Source organism: Nicotiana tabacum, chromosome 21 (genome assembly GCF_000715075.1).
Source record: "Nicotiana tabacum cultivar K326 chromosome 21, ASM71507v2, whole genome shotgun sequence".
NCBI classification, from domain to species: Eukaryota; Viridiplantae; Streptophyta; class Magnoliopsida; order Solanales; family Solanaceae; genus Nicotiana; species Nicotiana tabacum.
This window is the reverse complement of record NC_134100.1, coordinates 67,670,917-67,689,250: the sequence shown is the minus strand read 5'-3', so window position 1 is coordinate 67,689,250 and position 18,334 is coordinate 67,670,917. Positions and strand designations below refer to the sequence as shown.

Sequence of the window (18,334 nt, the reverse complement as noted above, 5' to 3'; positions counted from 1 at the left end):
GTAAAGGATGCCTTGGATAAGGTAAAGTTGATTCAGAAGCAACTTCGTACAGCTCAGTCTAGACAGAAGAGTTATGTGGATCAAAAAGCGTGTGATTTATCATTTATGGCGGGTGAGAAGGTTCTCTTGAAAATCTTGCCGATGAAGGGTATCATGAGGTTCGTGCATTTTGGGGAGTGTGATAAGTGGTGGTTTGCAGATATTGAGTTGGGTGATGGTGGTGTTGTTATAGTGTTTGTACTGGTAGTGGGTTAAGGTTTTTAGGAAGTTCGGGATTGTGATACTGGTGTGGTGCAGGAGGATTCGGAGCTATGGGTGGTGGATTCTAGTTTTGTGGGGTCGCAGATGCGGTTCTGGGCAAGTTGGAATGGTTGCGCAGGTGCGAGGGAAATTTCGCATCTACGAGGTCGCAGATACGGATATGTGGTCTCAGGTGCGGACTGGAGTGAAGGCGGGGAGGCTCGCAGAAGCGGGTAAGGTTCCGCAGAAGAGAAAGCACTTCTGCGATGAGGTGACCACGGATGCGGAGTTTCGGATTTTGGCCACGGGGCGCAGATGTGGACAAGGGACTGCAGAAGCGGTTATGTGAACCGCAGAAGCGAAATGCCTGGCAGAATAGATAAAAACGAGGGTTAGAGTATTTTCTTCTAGTGTTTTTGAAGGGGTTTTCACTAGATTTCAAGAGGTAAGTGATTTTTGATCACTTTTGTCCATGTATTTCGAATACCCATTGATTGTTTCACCTATTTATCATGAATCAAAGTTGGAATTTGGGGATTTTTGACCCAGTATTGGAGAGTAAGATTTGAGGGCTTGAGGGTCAATTTATGGTCAGAATTAGATAATTTTGGTATGGTTGGACTCGTTATTATATGGGGGTTCGGATTTTGTAAATTTTGTCGGGTTCCGAGACGTGAGCCCAGGGTTGACTTTTTAGGTTGACTTTTTGACTTTGGTTAAAGAACTTAGCTTTATCGTATAGAATCCATTCCTATAGCTTGTATTGAGTGTATTAAGTTGTTTGTGGCTAGATTCGAGTCATTCGAAGACCGATTCGAGAGGCAAGGGCTTGTTGGAGTAGGGATTTATGTGGTTTGAGGTAAGTAACACTTCTAAACTTGGTACTGAGGGTATGATACCCTGAACTACGTGTTATGTAGTTGGTGTTGAGGTGACACACATGCTAGGTGACGGGCGTGTGGGCGTGCACCGTGGTAATTATGACTCGGTTGATTCTGCAGTACTTTATAGTTATCAAATCTTGTTATTCATGTAATCCCAATGTGTTAGAGAAATTAGCTGTGATCCATGTTAGAAATCATGTTTAGGCTATATGCTGGTACTATTGGGACCCACAGAGGTCATTTCTGTTATTGAGTTATTTTCTTAAATTACAATTATGTAATCAGTCGTATTCATCATTTGCATATCATATCTCAGTCTCTGTTGTCATTTATTATAACATCATGTATCATTGTTTGGGCTGATTGGCATGAAATTTGTGAGCCCGAGAGACTGGAGAGATTGATGACTGAGTTGAGGCCGAGGGCCTGATTGTGAGTGATATTTATGGGATCGGGTTGGACACCGCAGCAGGCTTTATTGATTCATGATAGGATCAATTTGCACAGTGCAGCATGCCATGTTGGCTTATATTAGCACTTGGGCAGGATCCGTCCCTCAGGAGTCTGACATACCAGCAATGAGCGCAGGTACCGTTGAGTGCTGAGTGCGAGTGTCGAGTGATTGAGAGTGCTGAGCGATTGATAGTGCTGAGCAATTGAGCATGCTGAGTGAGGTTGAATACTCTGAGGGCATGAGTATATGAGAGAGTGATTCTCTATACAAGCAAGTACATTAAATATTTGACATGTAGACAGAGAGATGTAATAGTCCTCATGGAAACTATACTTGGCATATTTACTAGTATTGAGCCTAAATTGTCGAACTTGAAAGCATGTCTACTTTTCTGTAATGTGTACAACTGATTATGATAAGATTTCTCTGAGTTATTACTGTCATTTTCCTGCCATATTTGTATTGTTATTATCTGAAATTGGACTACACCTATCTGAACTCGTCACTGTTTTCAGTCCAAGGTTAGTCCTGTTACTTATTGAGTACATTGGGTCGGTTGTACTCATAATATACTCTTCACTTCGTGTGAAGATCCAGGTACATTTGGACCCGGTGGTTGCTAAACTTGGAGCATTAACTGCTTGGAGACTTTTGAGGTAGCTACTTTGGCGTCTGCACACCTCGACCCTCCTTCTTTTCAGTTTTTAGCATTGTTCTATCTTTCTAGACATTTGTATTATAAGTTTTGACTGTGATGATATTTGGTAGCTCATGTACTCGGTGCAAACCGAATTTTGGGGATTTTGTATTTGAGTCGCAGCTATTCTTATTGGTTATTTATGAGATTTTTTCCTGTTAAATTTATTTCATCATGTTTTCAATTTAAAAGGCGTAGTTAATTGTGATTGTCTGCTTGCCTAGTACTGTGATAGGTGGCATCACGACATGTGACATTTGGGTCGTGACAGCTTTCCATGTCGCTTATTCAACAACTTGGCTTCGCCATAACACTTTAACCGATGCTATCTCTTTTGTCCTCAATTTCTGGACTTGTCTATCAAGTATAGCAATAGAAATCTCCTCATAGGTTAGTGTTTTATTTATCTTAATAGTTCACGGTGAAATGACATGTGAGGGATCTCTTAGACACTCCTAGCGTTACAATAATAAGGTATACGCCCTGAGACAGGTCTAGCCACCATAGGCAATACGTGAATCAATTGCATCAATAATGTCCTGAAGCTCAACTTATAAGCAAGATAAACAATTTACTCACTCGCTTCACGGAATAAGCATGATACACATCAAACAAGTGAGGGCATCAGATTTTCACATCCCTCGTCGGCCCTCCAAGTGGCCTTCTCGACATCATGATTACGCCATAATACATTCATTGAATTTATGACTATTTTTCTCAATCCATAAACTTGTATCACATGAGTCTCAACCGATCCTTGCTCGTAAAGCAAACCATCATTATCAATATCTAAACATGCTACCAAAAATAGAAAATAGTATTACCTCTAAGGCTATCTCATGTACAGTAGAAATCATACGTGTCTCGTCATCCATATACTCTCGTAGTTAGGCAATTATAAAATCAAATCCACCAAAGGTAGTTCCGGTAGAAAAGTAAACTCACGTGCACACCTCCGCTCTTTTTAGAAACCTCACGCAACCTCGAGAAAGCATGTGCTTCCATTTGGGCCTTGCAACACCTTTTATTAACAATTCTCTTTTATTGATAGTATATCATATTTCTTTAACCCATGTTCTTGGTGAAGTCCGTCCGAATAATCTCTTTACATATGAGATGTGATATATTTATTTCTATCCTACGTCTCTTGTAGTTCTTTTAGAACTAAAGTTTCATCATAACTCGTAGAGTAGCATTGCATAATTCGTCCTCCATTCTCAAGTTTTTGACTAAATTCACACTTAGGAGTTTTTCTTTATGGGTAAGGATCCCATTTACTAACTTTCCTCGCGACAAAGATTTCAAAATCATGCCATTCCTCTGTACGGATCTTATTTCATGAAGTCATCCATCCATCCGAGACTCTAGCGACTTAAAGTCATCCGCATCCATTCGCTTTAAATTGATAACACTTGTTATTTTGGGTCCTTGCCGTCTCCGGTAGATAGTATTTTATTAGAAACATCATCGTCTTCTTGAATTATTTCTTGAAGGGCAAAGTTTCTTCTCTCCGCTTTAGTACAATATTTCAGCAAGTCTTCATTTTCTTCATCATCGCAAATATCATTTCTAGCATTTATTCTAGAAAATCCTTGAAAAGCAAGATTATATGTTTCTTATATGTAATGAATAAACCCGAACTGGTTAAGATTTGTTTGAAAACGGGAACCCTCTCGCTAACATTACCTATAGTCAATCTACTAAAGACTTGTTTTACCAGTTTAGGAGCTATTTTTAATAATAAATAATTTAAATAACAATGAATAGTAACACAGGTATAGCAAAAATAAATGTGACACTTAATAGAAGTTGGAATGCGTATACCAAACGCCAATATATAATGGATATCGATGGAAGAAAAATGCTTTGACTAGGAGTGTAGCGCCAACGAGAAAATACGCCACCGTATAATTGATGTTGATGTTTGGAAAATTACAGCAAGATAATTGAATGCTAGAATATTAATTGCAATTATATATATATATATATATATATATATATATATATATATATATATAGAGAGAGAGAGAGAGAGAGAGAGAGAGAGAGAGAGAGAGAGAGTGAAAAATAAAAGAATAAAATAAGGTACTTATAATTTTACAATAGGGCCAAAGTGTAATTTAATAAATTTAGAGGTTAAAAACATAAATTAGGGGACAGGGAGGCAAAAATAGTCATTTTTAGCTATTGCCAAAAATTATTTTTAAAAAATATATATTGTTGGCTAACGGTCAAAAATGGATAAATTTAAAAAAAATTAAGGGTATCAGTTTGATACTGGACTGGTACCGATCTTGTACCTTAAGGGTACCAACCGGACGGTTCTAAGGGTACTTTTTTCAGTCCCCTACCCTTCCCCTTCCCCTTCCCCTTCCCCTTCCCCTTAGCCCCAATCCCTTACCCCTATCCCCAAACTGGACTGGGACGGAGCGGTACCGGTACGGACCGCATCGATTTCGGGTAATCTCCTACCCTTAGACAACCCTAGGCTCGAATCGAAACATCTTATTAAGGAAGGAGAAATCAAATATATCCCACCACAAAGTGATAATTGTTGGGTTAAAATAGTCCAAAGATACTCTTAACATGATGTGAATTGTCACTTTGAGTCAAGCTTACATGATTTTCCTTTAAAAGCCTCAAATCGTTAAAAGTATCAAATACCTTTTAAGTAGATTATATTTCTTTTTTACTTTCCATATAAGATTTTGTTCACACCTTACAATATCAACTTGAACTAAGTTTCATATGACCTGTCACTATTTGTCGACTTATTTGAAGATTAACTATGTGCTACATACAATATTCGAGTATTTATAGTCACCGAAGTCTAGATGAAAGGTTGTGGTCTTCAATGCTATGGGTAAAAGTCGTATACCGGCCCATAGACGGGCAAAGGCATAAGCAGGGCCTCATGCCACACTGCATTAACTCCATACTTGTCTTGCCAAATCATTGGTATGATACCAATTGTTGGGCTAAAACAATCCAAAGATACTCTTCAGAAAATTGAAATCTGAGAGATATCAGACAGTAAAGGGATTTCTCAATCTAATTGAGAATGAAATCAGACCAATATAGAGGCGATATTCAAGACTGATAGCCTGTTCTTGGATTTCAAGTACAGGGTTGCAGAATTCTTGTGTGTGATATTCCATTAATTAGGAGAGCTTAAACAAGCTCGATCCAGAACTCGGGCAAACACAAACGGACAAATTTTAAAAGAGACTTGCTGATATTGCCACTATAACACAAATAGCTAGTTGGTCTCGGCTACATGACTGCGCATCAAAATGTTTATCCTGCTACATGAACTGGAGAACTAATGACGACCGAAGATATCACATTTATGTTTCTTATTCAGTAGTTACTATGGTGTGCTGGGAATACGTTCAGTTCCAGAAATGTGAGAGGCTGCATCATCTTTTGAAATGGCAAAATTGTTCACAGGAGCCACCTTTCTTGAGTGGTCTCTCTTCCCATCTTTAGTTGTTGACCTGGAACCATTTTGGTGCGAATTAAGAGACAGCCTTCTGTTGGCTGACCCATTGGCGCTCCCATTTGCTCGTGGACCCACCACCTTCTGTGTACCAAGTGGTCGAGCAGGGCTTGGTGTTGATCCAAATGGTGTTTCTGGTTCTTTGCTTATCTGCTCATGGAACTTCTTCTGGTCCTGCCCGACACCAAAAGAGCATATGTACTAGTGAGGCCTTTGGATTGTGAGAATTATGGATATGAACTTGGAACACAGGAACAGTGAAAGGTCAAAAATACATTATCCTGACCAAGTAGGGCGTCAAACAAATTGATCACACCCCATAAAAGATACTACACTTACCCGCAACCTTCTTCTCTCTTCTTCTCTATCATGCCTGAGCATCATATATTCGTCTAGCATGGCAAGCAGCGGAACACCGTCATATGTGAACGTGGTGTCGCGATCTTGTTCCCATGCTCTTGTTTTAGCAATCAAGGAGTCCACAAGAGCTACATAGACGAAAGTCAATTAGCAAATTAAAGGATTACATCTTCAGATGAATCTTTGTTGGACTTCCTCTGGAGAGCAAAGAACCAATGGTATTTATACCATTTAGCATTACCTGGAATTTTGTTGACCAATATCCGAGCCTTTTCGGCCCTCTTCAAATTTAAGTGTGCACCTCTGCTTGCATTATACCGGTTCTGATCCTATTTCACGAGTCGATAATTGATGAAATTTTAATATTAAATACCAGAGATAGACACCTCTAAGTTAATTCAATGAAAGAGAGGCATGCGAAACATATTTTAACCAAACACCAAAATCTCATAGGTTCCACAATCTTATTTAACTATAAAAACATGCTCATTAGCACTTCTAAATTATTAAGATAGTATAGATGCAGGCAGAAGTACAAGTGTCTGTTTGTGGGCCAATTGTTGGTTATCTTCTACAGCTAACAATCAATCACCCATCGCTATGCTTAAGGGACTTGTACCTTCAGGAAGATATCGTGGCCGTTGGTTTATTCAATTAAAAAAGGAGGGCGTGCAAGCTATATTATTATCAGATTTGCCCATTTAGTTTACCAGTAAAGTCTTTAATTGGACCTTAAGTCCGAGCTTGTTTTAATTTGTTTTATTTCGGTCCTTGTTAGTTAGCATTTGCGGGAAGTTGGTGAGGTGGCTTTTGCTGATGTCAGGGTTGATAGGGGAAGATTACAGCAAAAATTGTACAAACTACAGCTCATTTGGATCATGTTGAATGAATTGAAACCCTAATCTTCTTCCTATCTCCTTTTTCCTTTTCTCTTTTTTTTTCCTTTTCTCATATAAAAGTGGTGTCTGGGCCAGCTTGCACGCACCTCGACTAATTCCACGCAGTGTTTTTGAGAGCGAGAAGCGCAAAAAAGCGACAGGGGCTCGCCTCGCTTAAAAAGCGAAGCGCACGCTTCATTGAAGTGAAGCGCAATTCTTAAAAAACATAATGTAAACCTTGCAAAGACACAATATAAATAATCAAAAAGTTCAATTTATATATAAGAAAAAAACATAATCAAATAAACTGAATATATAATATAATATAATATATATATATATATATATATATATATATATAATTAACTTTATAAATTGAAATACACATAAAAATTAATAAATAAAGGTTAAAATACTAATATATATATATATATATATATATATATAATAATAATAATTAACTTTATAAATTGAAATACACATACAAATTAATAAATAAAGGCTAAAATACTAAATAAGAAGAAAAAAAGGAAGAAAAAAAAAATCACGCCTGCCATGCCTGGACGGGAACAAGAAGAAAGAAGAAAGAAAAAAAGGAGAAGAAGAAGAAAGAAGAAAGAAGAAAAAAAGAAGAAAAATTACCTGGAGGATTGGAGGAGGTCTCTGGCGACTTGAACCCTAGCAGAACTCAACAACAATTGATTTGGGAAGAAGAGAGAAATGGTTTTCACTTTGGTCTTAGGGGTCTGTTTTGTATAATAAAAAAAGATCCAACTTTTTTTTAAAAAAAAAAAAATGACCCCTCTGAACAGAAGCGGGCGATTCTGCGCTTCTCGCTTCAAGGTCGCTTCGTGCTTTTTCGACTGAAGCGAGCGCTTCGAGTGGTCGAGTCGCCTCAGGCATGGAAAAGCGAGCAGCCATCGCTTCGCGTCGCTTCTCGCTTAAAGCGATCGCTTCGTCGCTTTTTAAAACACTGATTCCACGGAGTACCTGCTAGTTCTTACCAGCACAGGTACCGGGTAACTCGGTCAGCCAAGGCTTAGACAGATAGAAAGAAATCACCTAGTGGCTTTTTCTATCCACGGGGATTTGAACTTGAGACCTCATGATTCTCAATCCACTTCATTGGCCACTAGGCCACCACAACACGCTTAGGTGCTCTTTTCCTTTCTCGTCTCTTCTCTTCATTTCTGTATTTTTCTGCTTGTAACAAGAAATGAGCTCAGCTCAGCTTGTGACACACATATGAGTTGAATCAATAAGCCCATTTTCACTATTGCTCCCACAACCGCTTATTTTTCTCCTAAAATTTTGATAGCTGTTTTAGTAATCAAGAACATTTTCATGCTTTAGATTTCGTTATAGTAAGTAACTAGAATTTCATAACACTTTCAAGAACCTTTCACTTTCTCGTCAAGAATGCTTTACCGGCTTCTTCGACCTAATCTCTTTGGAAGCTATATGTATAAAAAGAATAACCCACGAACAGCGAGAACCTATACAAGATCGATCCCCTGTTATTTCAATTACTCCCTCCATTTCATTTTTAGTGACAATGTTTGACTGGGAATGGTATTTAAGATGTTAATTTGACATGATATATTACTGATGATGGAAAAAATATTGAAGTGGCGGTTGGAAACAGAGAAAAACATCATATTAAAATAAAATCGAAGTAAGACGGTTGATAGTTTACTGATTGAAAAACAGTGAATAGTTTAATGAATTTAAATTCTTGAAAGTTGTGAAAATTGTAGAGAAATAAAATGGTGTCAAACATTGTGGGAAGTCCCAAAATGGAAAGAGTATCATAACAATTGGAACGGAGGGAATACAATTTACTGGCGTCCTAGCATCATTTTGACCAAGAAAATATGGAAGCAAAGTATGTAAACATTTAAGAAAGAGCAACGTTTTAGAAAGGAAAAAGGGCAGGTGGTGTTTCCACTTTGGAGGTAGCATACTAATGGCAAGCTCGATTCATCTCATAACAGACAGATAAGGAGACAAGATTAACTTACCCTGTTGTAGTCTTCAAGCCAGCTCTCTTCTTCGCAAGCTGCCATCCATTTCTCAACTTTTTCCAATATTTCTTTCCTGCTATGAGCCTCTTCATTCGCTTTTACAATCTGGTTGTCCATGTCTGTGAGTAACTCAGCAGGCTCAATATTCCCTGATTCAATTAGTGCCATAATCTTCTGTCGAGCAGCCTCAGAGTCAATCTCTATGTGAGCATGAGCAAAAATCTCTTCAAGCACTGCCTGCTTTTTGAAAGCAATCTCCTTCATCCTGCTAGCTTTTAGCTGATCAAGTCTTTCAACTTCCACTTCAGCCTGGGCGATAACAAGCTAATAACAATTACCAACAAGCAATTGTAAATGCACAAATGAATTTTAAAATGCATACCATCTCTTAATACCTGTTCAATCAGATCAAGAGCAAGAGCCCCAGGAATAGACACTTCATCAACTGAAGCCGATATGTTGCAGGTAACATGGTCAAACAAGCTTCTTTCTTCTTCAGGTGTATCCATCAAATTCCATAAGTCAATCAGCTGAGTTGCTAATTCTTGAAGCTGCAAGAGGGGATTGATGTTAGAAGAGAGAACATGTCAAAGAAATGGAGGCTGACCAAAATATTTATCATCTAGACATGAGAAACCATTGGTTCGACATTTCTGGAGGTCCCAGTTCAATTCCATCTTGATGGAAAAACACCTCCTACATCGGTAAGCACCATCATGGGCAGTTGAATGAACTATATAGTGATTACAACAATGCAGAGGAGAAAATTTCCTATCATGATCAGAGGATGGACAAACAGACTCCATATCCAGCAATTTCCATTTGTTCAGTATACACAAAATCTCCAGTACTTAAGAATCCAAGTACTGTAAAACACAATTTGAAATACTTCTGGGAATTTCAAAATATGCCCAATGAATTGACTGTTTGCTTGACTGTACATTCTAACTTGATTTGAAGAGCTGGGCCAAGTGCAAGGACCAACTTAAAACAGTGAGGACATTTACCTTCTGCAGTCTTTGCTTCTTATCTTCCATTAATGCTAAGACGGTTCTTGACAGATTTGATAATGTGTCATTGCTTATACTTTGAGATTGTACACCAGTAGAATCATTCAGGCTTGGGTGAACTTCAGTGATAGTACTAAAGAAGTCCAAGCCAAGAACAGCACATAGATCATGTATGGTGCTCACGAATTCAAGGACTTTGTGCAGTCTCTCACTCTGCAATATTAAACAAAGATGTGTGGTTAATAGCTCATTGGAGGATAAACTAGACTAGTAAAGGAATAAATCCTACTAAAATATGGCTAAACCTTTTCTTTTTGAAGCTCTTGAAGTTGTGCTTGAAATTCATCCAACTTCTTCAGAGATAAATCAGACTCATCTACTTTAGGATTCTCTACATGCTCGCTAATCCCAGCAATCTCACTGCTAATCTTTTCAATTTGCGCTTGTACATTGAAGAACTCTTTTACCCTATCCTCTTTCTGTTTCCACAAGTTTTCCAGAGCTGGTGCTATAGCTGCAAGTTGTTCCTTGATTGAGCCTGAAGCCTTCTCAGGCTGCAAATCAAACCCAAGATTTTGAAAAAATAAAAACGAATATTAGAAAAAGGTAAGTGTAATGACTTCCAATTGCAAACCAAGAATTTTTAAATAGTTCTGTCCATCCATAGCCAGACTGAAATACAGCCACTCACAATTCCAGCATATGTTTTCTCTCCAAGTGCTGCTAGCAGCCTGCAGAGTTCAATTTTGGCATCTGCCAATGCCTCCAGAAGGTGAGCCCGTGACTTCACTGCTTGGTCAACCTTTCTCTTGTAGACATCCAAGCACTCTCTGTCTATCTGAAGAAGCATCTCATGCCACTCGTCATCAGTTTGACCAACCTCATCCCAAATTTGCTGCACTGACAGAAAAGTGTATTTTCGCCATCACTAGATTATACTAATGATAATACTCCATAACTCTAGCAGCTATTGCATGATTATTTCTTACAGAAGTTTAACACCAAGAATTAATTCAGAAAAAAGTAATTGCCTGCAACTGTTGTAGTAGAGAACCACAAGTTGTTTCTCCAAGAACAAGAACAGGATTTTCAGCATCCACTTCTGCCATCTTCAGTCACTTGGATCAAACCTGAAACAGATATAAAACCAAGCCAAATTTCAGAGTACAACACTATATATCAAAAGAATATTATTTAAACAGGATTACAACATCGGCAGAACTGTTACATCCCGCATTTTCGTACGATAAAGTTTCGTCGTAAGTTAATCGACGCAAGTTCAGGAATGAAATTATTTCGTGATTATAAGCATTATGCTATTTTAAACAAGTGATGAGTAAATTGGTGAAGGTAAGAGGGTAAGCAAATCAAAGAAAATGAATTTCGTCGAAGTTTGACATTTTGGGATAAAATATGGCCCGAGCTAAAATACACGTTATTTATGGACTAGTACCATACAAGGTACCACATGGCCATGATAGTGAGGTGTATAAGGTATGCTAAAAATGAGCAATATTTTAAGTAATTTGGGATAATTCTTAAGTATGTGGGTAATTGGTTAATTATTGGTTAGTGGGAGATTAACAAGTTAATCAGGAGATTAGTGGATAATTAACTAGAATTATGGAAAGCTTAAATGCCAAAACGTGGCAGCAAGGTGGATCAATTAAATGAGTCATTATTCACAAAGAAAGGTGGCAAGCTAAAGTGTCGCATACTAAGCACTAAATCCTTATACGTGTAAAGACTTAAAGAAATGGCCATTTTGGCTTCTTTGGACATTAGATATTCAAGTAGTAATTTGATAATGATTTCTTATTGAAAAGGTTACAAAACAAAGAAGAATTCATAACATCTACAAGAATTCCAACGTTAGCAACCAAAATTCCAACGAGATTTCTTAGCACCTAAGCAACGTGAGATTTTGCGATTCTAAGGGAGTACGGTGCAACCTTTTCCAAAAATATCATACGGACTTTTCCCTACTCCAGGTATGTTAAAGCTAAGCTCTTTCTTCATTTTGGCATGATCTCGTAATTACACGAGTTTGATAACGAGGCATAAAGAAAAATTCATATCCCGAAATTTACCTATATTTTCCTAGTCTTATAAGTTACAATATTCTCCTTATCGGGACTTCATATCCAATTGAGTATTTTCTTTTTTTCCAGTCATGAGAGCAGAGAATCTATATATACAGTATTACAGTATTTTCATTACCATCGAGCTATAATCGATGGGCAGGCCCCTATTGGACAACCTCTGATCAGATGGTAAGTTATATACCGAGCCTATTGTGGCCGAGCACCTATGAGCGAGCCCAGTTGGCCGAGATACAGAGCCTAGTATGGTCGAGCGCCTATGAGCGAGCCTACTACGGCAGAGCAGTTATATATATACCGAGCCTTATAAGGCCGGACAGCTATTTTACTTACTATATTGAGAGAGTTCAGTCAGTATCAGCAGGTAAGCATATCTTCAGATTATCATTGACTTCCAGTTGCTTTCAGTTATTATATTATCAGTTCAGTTTCAGCTTTCAGTATAGTGCCTTGCATACTCGGTACATTATTTCGTACTGACGTCCCTTTTCTGGGGGCGCTGCATTTCATGCGTGCAGGTTCAGACAGACAGACAGACGGGTAGACCTCCTTATTAGGTGTTGCCCAAGTTCAGCTTGATCGGTAAGCTCCATACCCTTCGGAGTTGCCGGGTCTAGAGCTTTACGTACATCTTTGTATATATATATATATATATATATATATATATATATATATATATATATATATGTTATGAGTAGGTCGGAGCCTTGTTCCGATCACAGTATATCCATCAGTAGAGGCTTGTAGACATATCCTGTCAGTTAATGCAGTATGTTGGGCTTGTAGGCCCTGTATGTATATTTTGTTGGATTGTCAGCTGTAGTAGTTATGACGGCCTTGTCGACCCAGCTTTTTATTGATATCTAGTCAGTATTCGCAATTGTCTTGCAATGTGGCCCATGGCCAAAGTATGACATTATATGTTCAGAGTCCCTTAGTCGCAAGTTGGTACGCGAGGATAGGTGAGGCACCGAGTGCCGGTCTCGCCCCCAGGTTCGGGGCGTGACAAGAACTGACATCTTTGAAACAGCATTTTAAAAGCATTTTCTTTTTGTTAAGCTAATAAATATAGAGTTTAACTAATATCCACCAACGGTACAAAGAACTTTTACATTATCAGGTCACCTTTATTGTATGTACCAGGTGGCCTGCTTTATTCCCACTTTTTATGGAGGGTTACCTGCAAATTACTTAATTTGAATGACCTGATTGTGTAATTATTTATTTACACCGTCGCACATATAAGTTAAACTCATAAATGCATACTGTGTGATTCAATAATGAAACTAATTGAATTTTATGCAAGATTAAGCGCAATACAACTATTTTAAAAAAAATATGGCTACTACAGTGGACTGAAGAGCTTTCATCTCCATAGTTGGCCACAAAATAAGTGATAAAATCATTTGAAAACCTCAGTTAACCTTTAAACTCTGATAGCAAAAGTAGGTACAACTCATTGCAAGATCTGACAAGATACACATTATGACTATGATGCTAAGGCTATTGACTGGAAAATCCTCAAGCAACGCACTGGACACATTCCAACACCGAGCCATAATCAACTTAAGACCAAATTAGTGTAGTACTTTTTACATACACAAATGCAATTCAATTTAAGACCAAAACATTACTTTTCACAACAATTGAATGCCATTTATAATAGACCTATAAAAGAATACTGATAAAAAACTGGAATTACACTTAAGCGAAAAGCTCATTGCTTGATTGTTTTTCTATAACGAAGAAGTAAAAACAACAAAAAAACAAGTTGAAACGAAAGTAAAGCTTACCCAGATCGTACTTGAAGAGCAGGGTTTTGTTTTTTGGGAGAATGTGGTCACAGATCTGCAGGGTTTACTTCATAATCACTATATCTGTGTGTGTGTGTGTGTAATCAGTGAGTAGAAAGAGAGAGAAAAGGATATATCTAGAGTCGAAGAAATAATGAGAAAAAGTGGGGCCGCTTAATACGACGACGTGTATATAATATAGTCAATCAGAGAGAAGAGTTTCTTTGCCAGTTCTTATTGGAATTATTTACGAATATGACACTGAGGCAACCTTGAGCACTGGTGTGGAGACTGGCATTTGACTGACTAGGCCAGACCTGGCCTTGCTCGAAATCTTTCACTCAATCCAAATTCTGAACATATAAGACTATAATTAAACAAGTCTTACATTTTAATGTCCATAACTATCATGTGAATCTAAACTGTCTTTGTTATAAATAATATTAAGAGTGAATATAATGTATTATGAAGTTACTTGGGAGCAAATTAGTTAGTCATAAACTGGTCTAGTTACTTGGTCATCAAAATTGGTTACTTGCTCACTAGGATTGGTTACTTGGCCACCAAGACTAGTTATTTGGTCACCAAGCAACTCTATTATAAATAGGAGACTTCTCTACTCATTTGTATAACATCATCAAAAAAAGATCTAGTATTATCTCTCTCTAAATTCCTCTTGTTTTACTTTATTTCATATTATTCCATAACACGTTATCAGCACGAAGTTCTAGCCAACTGAGTTGTTATGATGCCGCCAGTGCCAGTAATGTCATTTAATGTTAATAATATGGTAAGAACAATGACCTGGTATAAGGTGTACAATGTCAGCATATATTCAGCCATCACGGTTAGCCTTTTCTAATAAATTTTCAAGTTTCTTTACACTTTGCTATTTATGTTTCCATACATGAACAAAATTGCTTTATGAAAAAGTTTTTCTTGAAAGTTCATCAAGTCATGTAACGATTTTTGGTGTAAAGAACAATAAATATTTTTCCTATAACAAGTATTATGTTCCTATGTGTTAATATTAAGAAACACAAAGTGAAAATTTTCGAGAGAGTGCATATTTTTCCTTTCTATTTTATCACATATCTCTTCCATCTTAAAGTTGATTAATCATCACAAAGGACACGTAGATTTTAATTGATTATGTGTTTTTCTATATTTGCTTGATACTTTTTATTTGGTTAAGTTCAGTTATGAAAGTTCATATATGCAAATTAAATTTAATCACCACCAATAGTGAAAACCCGTCCCATAAGTCTAAAATAAAACAAGATATTACCGTGGAGGTATGACTGGATGTGGACGTGGTAATTGACAAAATTATAATCGTCATCGTTGTGGTAATAAGTACAATAATGGTTCTCAAAATAATCCTTCACTTTCTGAAAGTGGCGTTTGCCATTGATATGGCATGAAATTTTATAAAGCACGCATGGATTATTATGTTTCCATTCCTGAAGTGAATGTGAAAATAATGTGATAATCATTATGAATACATATTCACTCTTGGAAAAATATGAACGTGCTAGTGGTAGTGAATATACCGCACTCACCTCTAAAAGGGGGTTTGAGATGAAATAAAAAAGTAATGTCATTATTATGGCGTGAATGGTCATTGGTCACGTACCTATTGTACGCCAAAATATTTTGGCAATGTGATTATTAAATGACAACAATAATGCAAAAAACAGATCTTGCATCTAATTTTGACCATGACCATAATGGTATAACTTTCTCTTTAAAAGAGATATTCAATATATAGATGTTGATGAATTTATAGTAGTACAAAATTAATTGAGAGCTCTGGAAGAGCCAATTATTACTATTTTTGAGGAATAAAATTGATTATTAATAAGGTATTGTGTTGTAGTAAGTCTCAAAGAAACTTATTGAGTTTCTAAAGTACTCGCGAAAGCGGTTGGTTATATTGAGACTATAAATAATGAGAAGATTTAATATCCTTATATTACTACAACTATAGCAGGGTAATATGTATATGAAAACTACCTGCTTTATTGCATGATTTGTACTACTCAAATAAAAAATATGGTAAAATTACATGACACGGTAAACTGATATTTATTGATATAAAAACCTATGTCATAGAAAATTGGGAGTTTAATTAACATTTGCACTTGTCATGATGTGAACTTGAAGTTTAGTGATACAGACAGTTTTATCAGGCATGGCCTATTAAGCAATCTTGATATAAGTATGATGTGCAAAAATAAATGAGAATTCACATGGGTAAGTGTTGAAGAAGATTCTTTATGAATTCCCTTGTGTTGCTTGTTTTCGCGATTATTATACCAACTAAAATTGGGATTGAATCCATTGAATTCGGAAATTTATCAAAGGTGAACATGGGCTCATTCACCTGCCATGTAAACCATATAAAGATGCATATATGAGATGGTTACATGTGCGTTTATTATCAACCCACAACTTGAATGGCAGGTTTGTTGCTCAATAATTTAATTTTGAGCATTTTTTCCAAATTTTCTATTCAAGACAGTTCATCTTGATAAGTTGGTTTACATCACAGTTGGTTTAGCAAAACGATTTATTGAGTGCCTCCACTTAATAGCTAAACTATTGCTTATGAGAACAAAGTTATCTATATCAGTTTGATATACGTTATATACGAAAGTATATTACATTCTCCCCTCACAAGTGGTTCACAATCAGGAACTAAATAACTCCATCTTATTATTATTAATGTGTTGTGTATATTTTGATTAACACCATAACGCACAAAGATGGGTTCCCAAAGTTGAGGGAGCAAGTTAGTTTTTCTAACATGAGAGGGAGACAATATAAACAGTTGAGAAAAAGTTACGTGGAAGGAATTATCATTTGTACATCTAGATCCTCGAATAAGATAATATGAACTTGAAGTTCATAAAAGGATAATTCATCTGCAATATATTGCAAAGCATACCAGACGCATTTGCTGACCCAAATAAAGTAACTATATTCTCACTGCAAATGCTCTTATTAGAATAAGTCCTAGAAGAATAAAATTTATGGTACGCCCGAAGCAGATAGACAAATCGGTACCAAATAAAATTCTTGATAAAAAAGAGGAGCAAATGATCAAAACGATCATAATAAAGAGGCAAGTGCTCTAGAAGAGTACATGACATAACATTTCATAAATCCTCATGAGAGGTTCAAGTACTTGAAATGAATAAAGAGATCTCCTTGTTATGTCTATAGGAAAAAGTATTGGATCCGATATAAAATGTTCGTCTCAAACCGATAAATTATCATAAATATTCTCTATTGCAATTAGTTTTGGGTCATGGACATAATATATCTCATTTAAGAATTTTTGGGTGCAGTATATATGTGCCTATAGCACAGCCATATCGCACCAAGATGGGTCCCCAAAGAAGGTTAGGAATATATGTTGGGTTTGAATTGCCCTCTATTATTCGCTACCTCGAAGCATTAACGGGAGATTTATTCACTGCTCGATTTGCAGATTGTCGATTCGATAAGGTATTTTTTCCAAAATAGGGGGAGAAAATGGTGAAACCAAACGAGAAATTTTGTGAAAAACCCCATAATTATCTCATCTTCATCCATATGACTCTATTTGTAAAAAAGAGGTGCAAAAGATTATTCATTTGTAGAAAATAGCAAATCCAATGCCAGATGCATTTACGGATCTGAAAAAGATAACGAAATCACATATCCCTGCAGAGAATATTCCAATCCGTATTAATGTCCCTGTTGAACAATCTTCGAGTGTCATAACTAGTGAGTCAAAAGCACGCCTAAAGCGTGGCAGACCATTGGGTTCTAAGGTTCAAAATCCTAGAAAAAGGAAAATAAATGATCAAGATGACACTACGAATAAGTCTCATGAAGAAATCTACGATTTAACCAATCTTGAGATTCATGAGAAAATCACTGAGCTTGAGACTCAAGAAAATAAGGAACTATCAATAAACCCAATCGATATTAAGATGAATTTGAATCGATTGGATATAGTGATGGATTATATCTTTGCATATAATATTGCATCTAGCATTATGCTACATAGTGAGAATCTTTAACCTCAATCTGTTGGAGAATGTCGACAAAGACGTAATTGGCCAAAATGGCAAGAAGCAATCCAATATGAGTTAGGACTCACTTGTGAAACGTGAAGTTTTTGGGCATGTAGCCCAAACACCTAAAGGTGTTAAGCCTGTTGGCTATAAATGGGTCTTTGTACGTAAGAGAAATGAGAAGAATGAGGTACAAAGATATAAGGCTCTCCTTGTTGCCTAAGAATTTTCACAAAGGCCTGGTGTCGATTATGAAGAGACATATTCACCTGTTATGGATACAATAACATTTTGTTATCTCATTAGTTTTGTTGTCCATGAAAAGA

At 36.8% G+C, this 18,334-nt stretch overlaps 1 protein-coding gene across 1 annotated transcript; it reads right to left on the bottom strand.

The window, feature by feature from the left end:
- Positions 1-5,495: 5,495 nt before the first annotated feature.
- LOC107787406 (65-kDa microtubule-associated protein 1-like) lies at positions 5,496-14,040 on the bottom strand. The gene is made up of 10 exons (NM_001325434.1): positions 13,942-14,040; positions 11,078-11,176; positions 10,738-10,941; positions 10,352-10,600; positions 10,044-10,259; positions 9,432-9,587; positions 9,034-9,345; positions 6,376-6,463; positions 6,114-6,262; positions 5,496-5,948 (listed from the first exon to the last, which is right to left on the bottom strand). Exons 2-10 carry the CDS (start codon positions 11,153-11,155, stop codon positions 5,646-5,648), a joined length of 1,755 nt encoding a protein of 584 aa, NP_001312363.1. The 5' UTR covers positions 11,156-11,176; positions 13,942-14,040; the 3' UTR covers positions 5,496-5,645.
- Between the last annotated feature and the right edge of the window lie 4,294 nt (positions 14,041-18,334).

What these genes read in the sequence shown, in the direction of transcription:
- LOC107787406 (NM_001325434.1), bottom strand. Translation starts at nt 11,155, where the DNA reads ATGGCAGAAGTGGATGCTGAAAATCCTGTTCTTGTTCTTGGAGAAACA. An exon ending in CTCTACTACAACAGTTGCAG is followed by an intron (nt 10,942 to 11,077) that starts GCAATTACTTTT and finishes CTGTCAGTGCAG; the next exon opens with CAAATTTGGGATGAGGTTGG. An exon ending in AGAAAACATATGCTGGAATT is followed by an intron (nt 10,601 to 10,737) that starts GTGAGTGGCTGT and finishes TTTGATTTGCAG; the next exon opens with CCTGAGAAGGCTTCAGGCTC.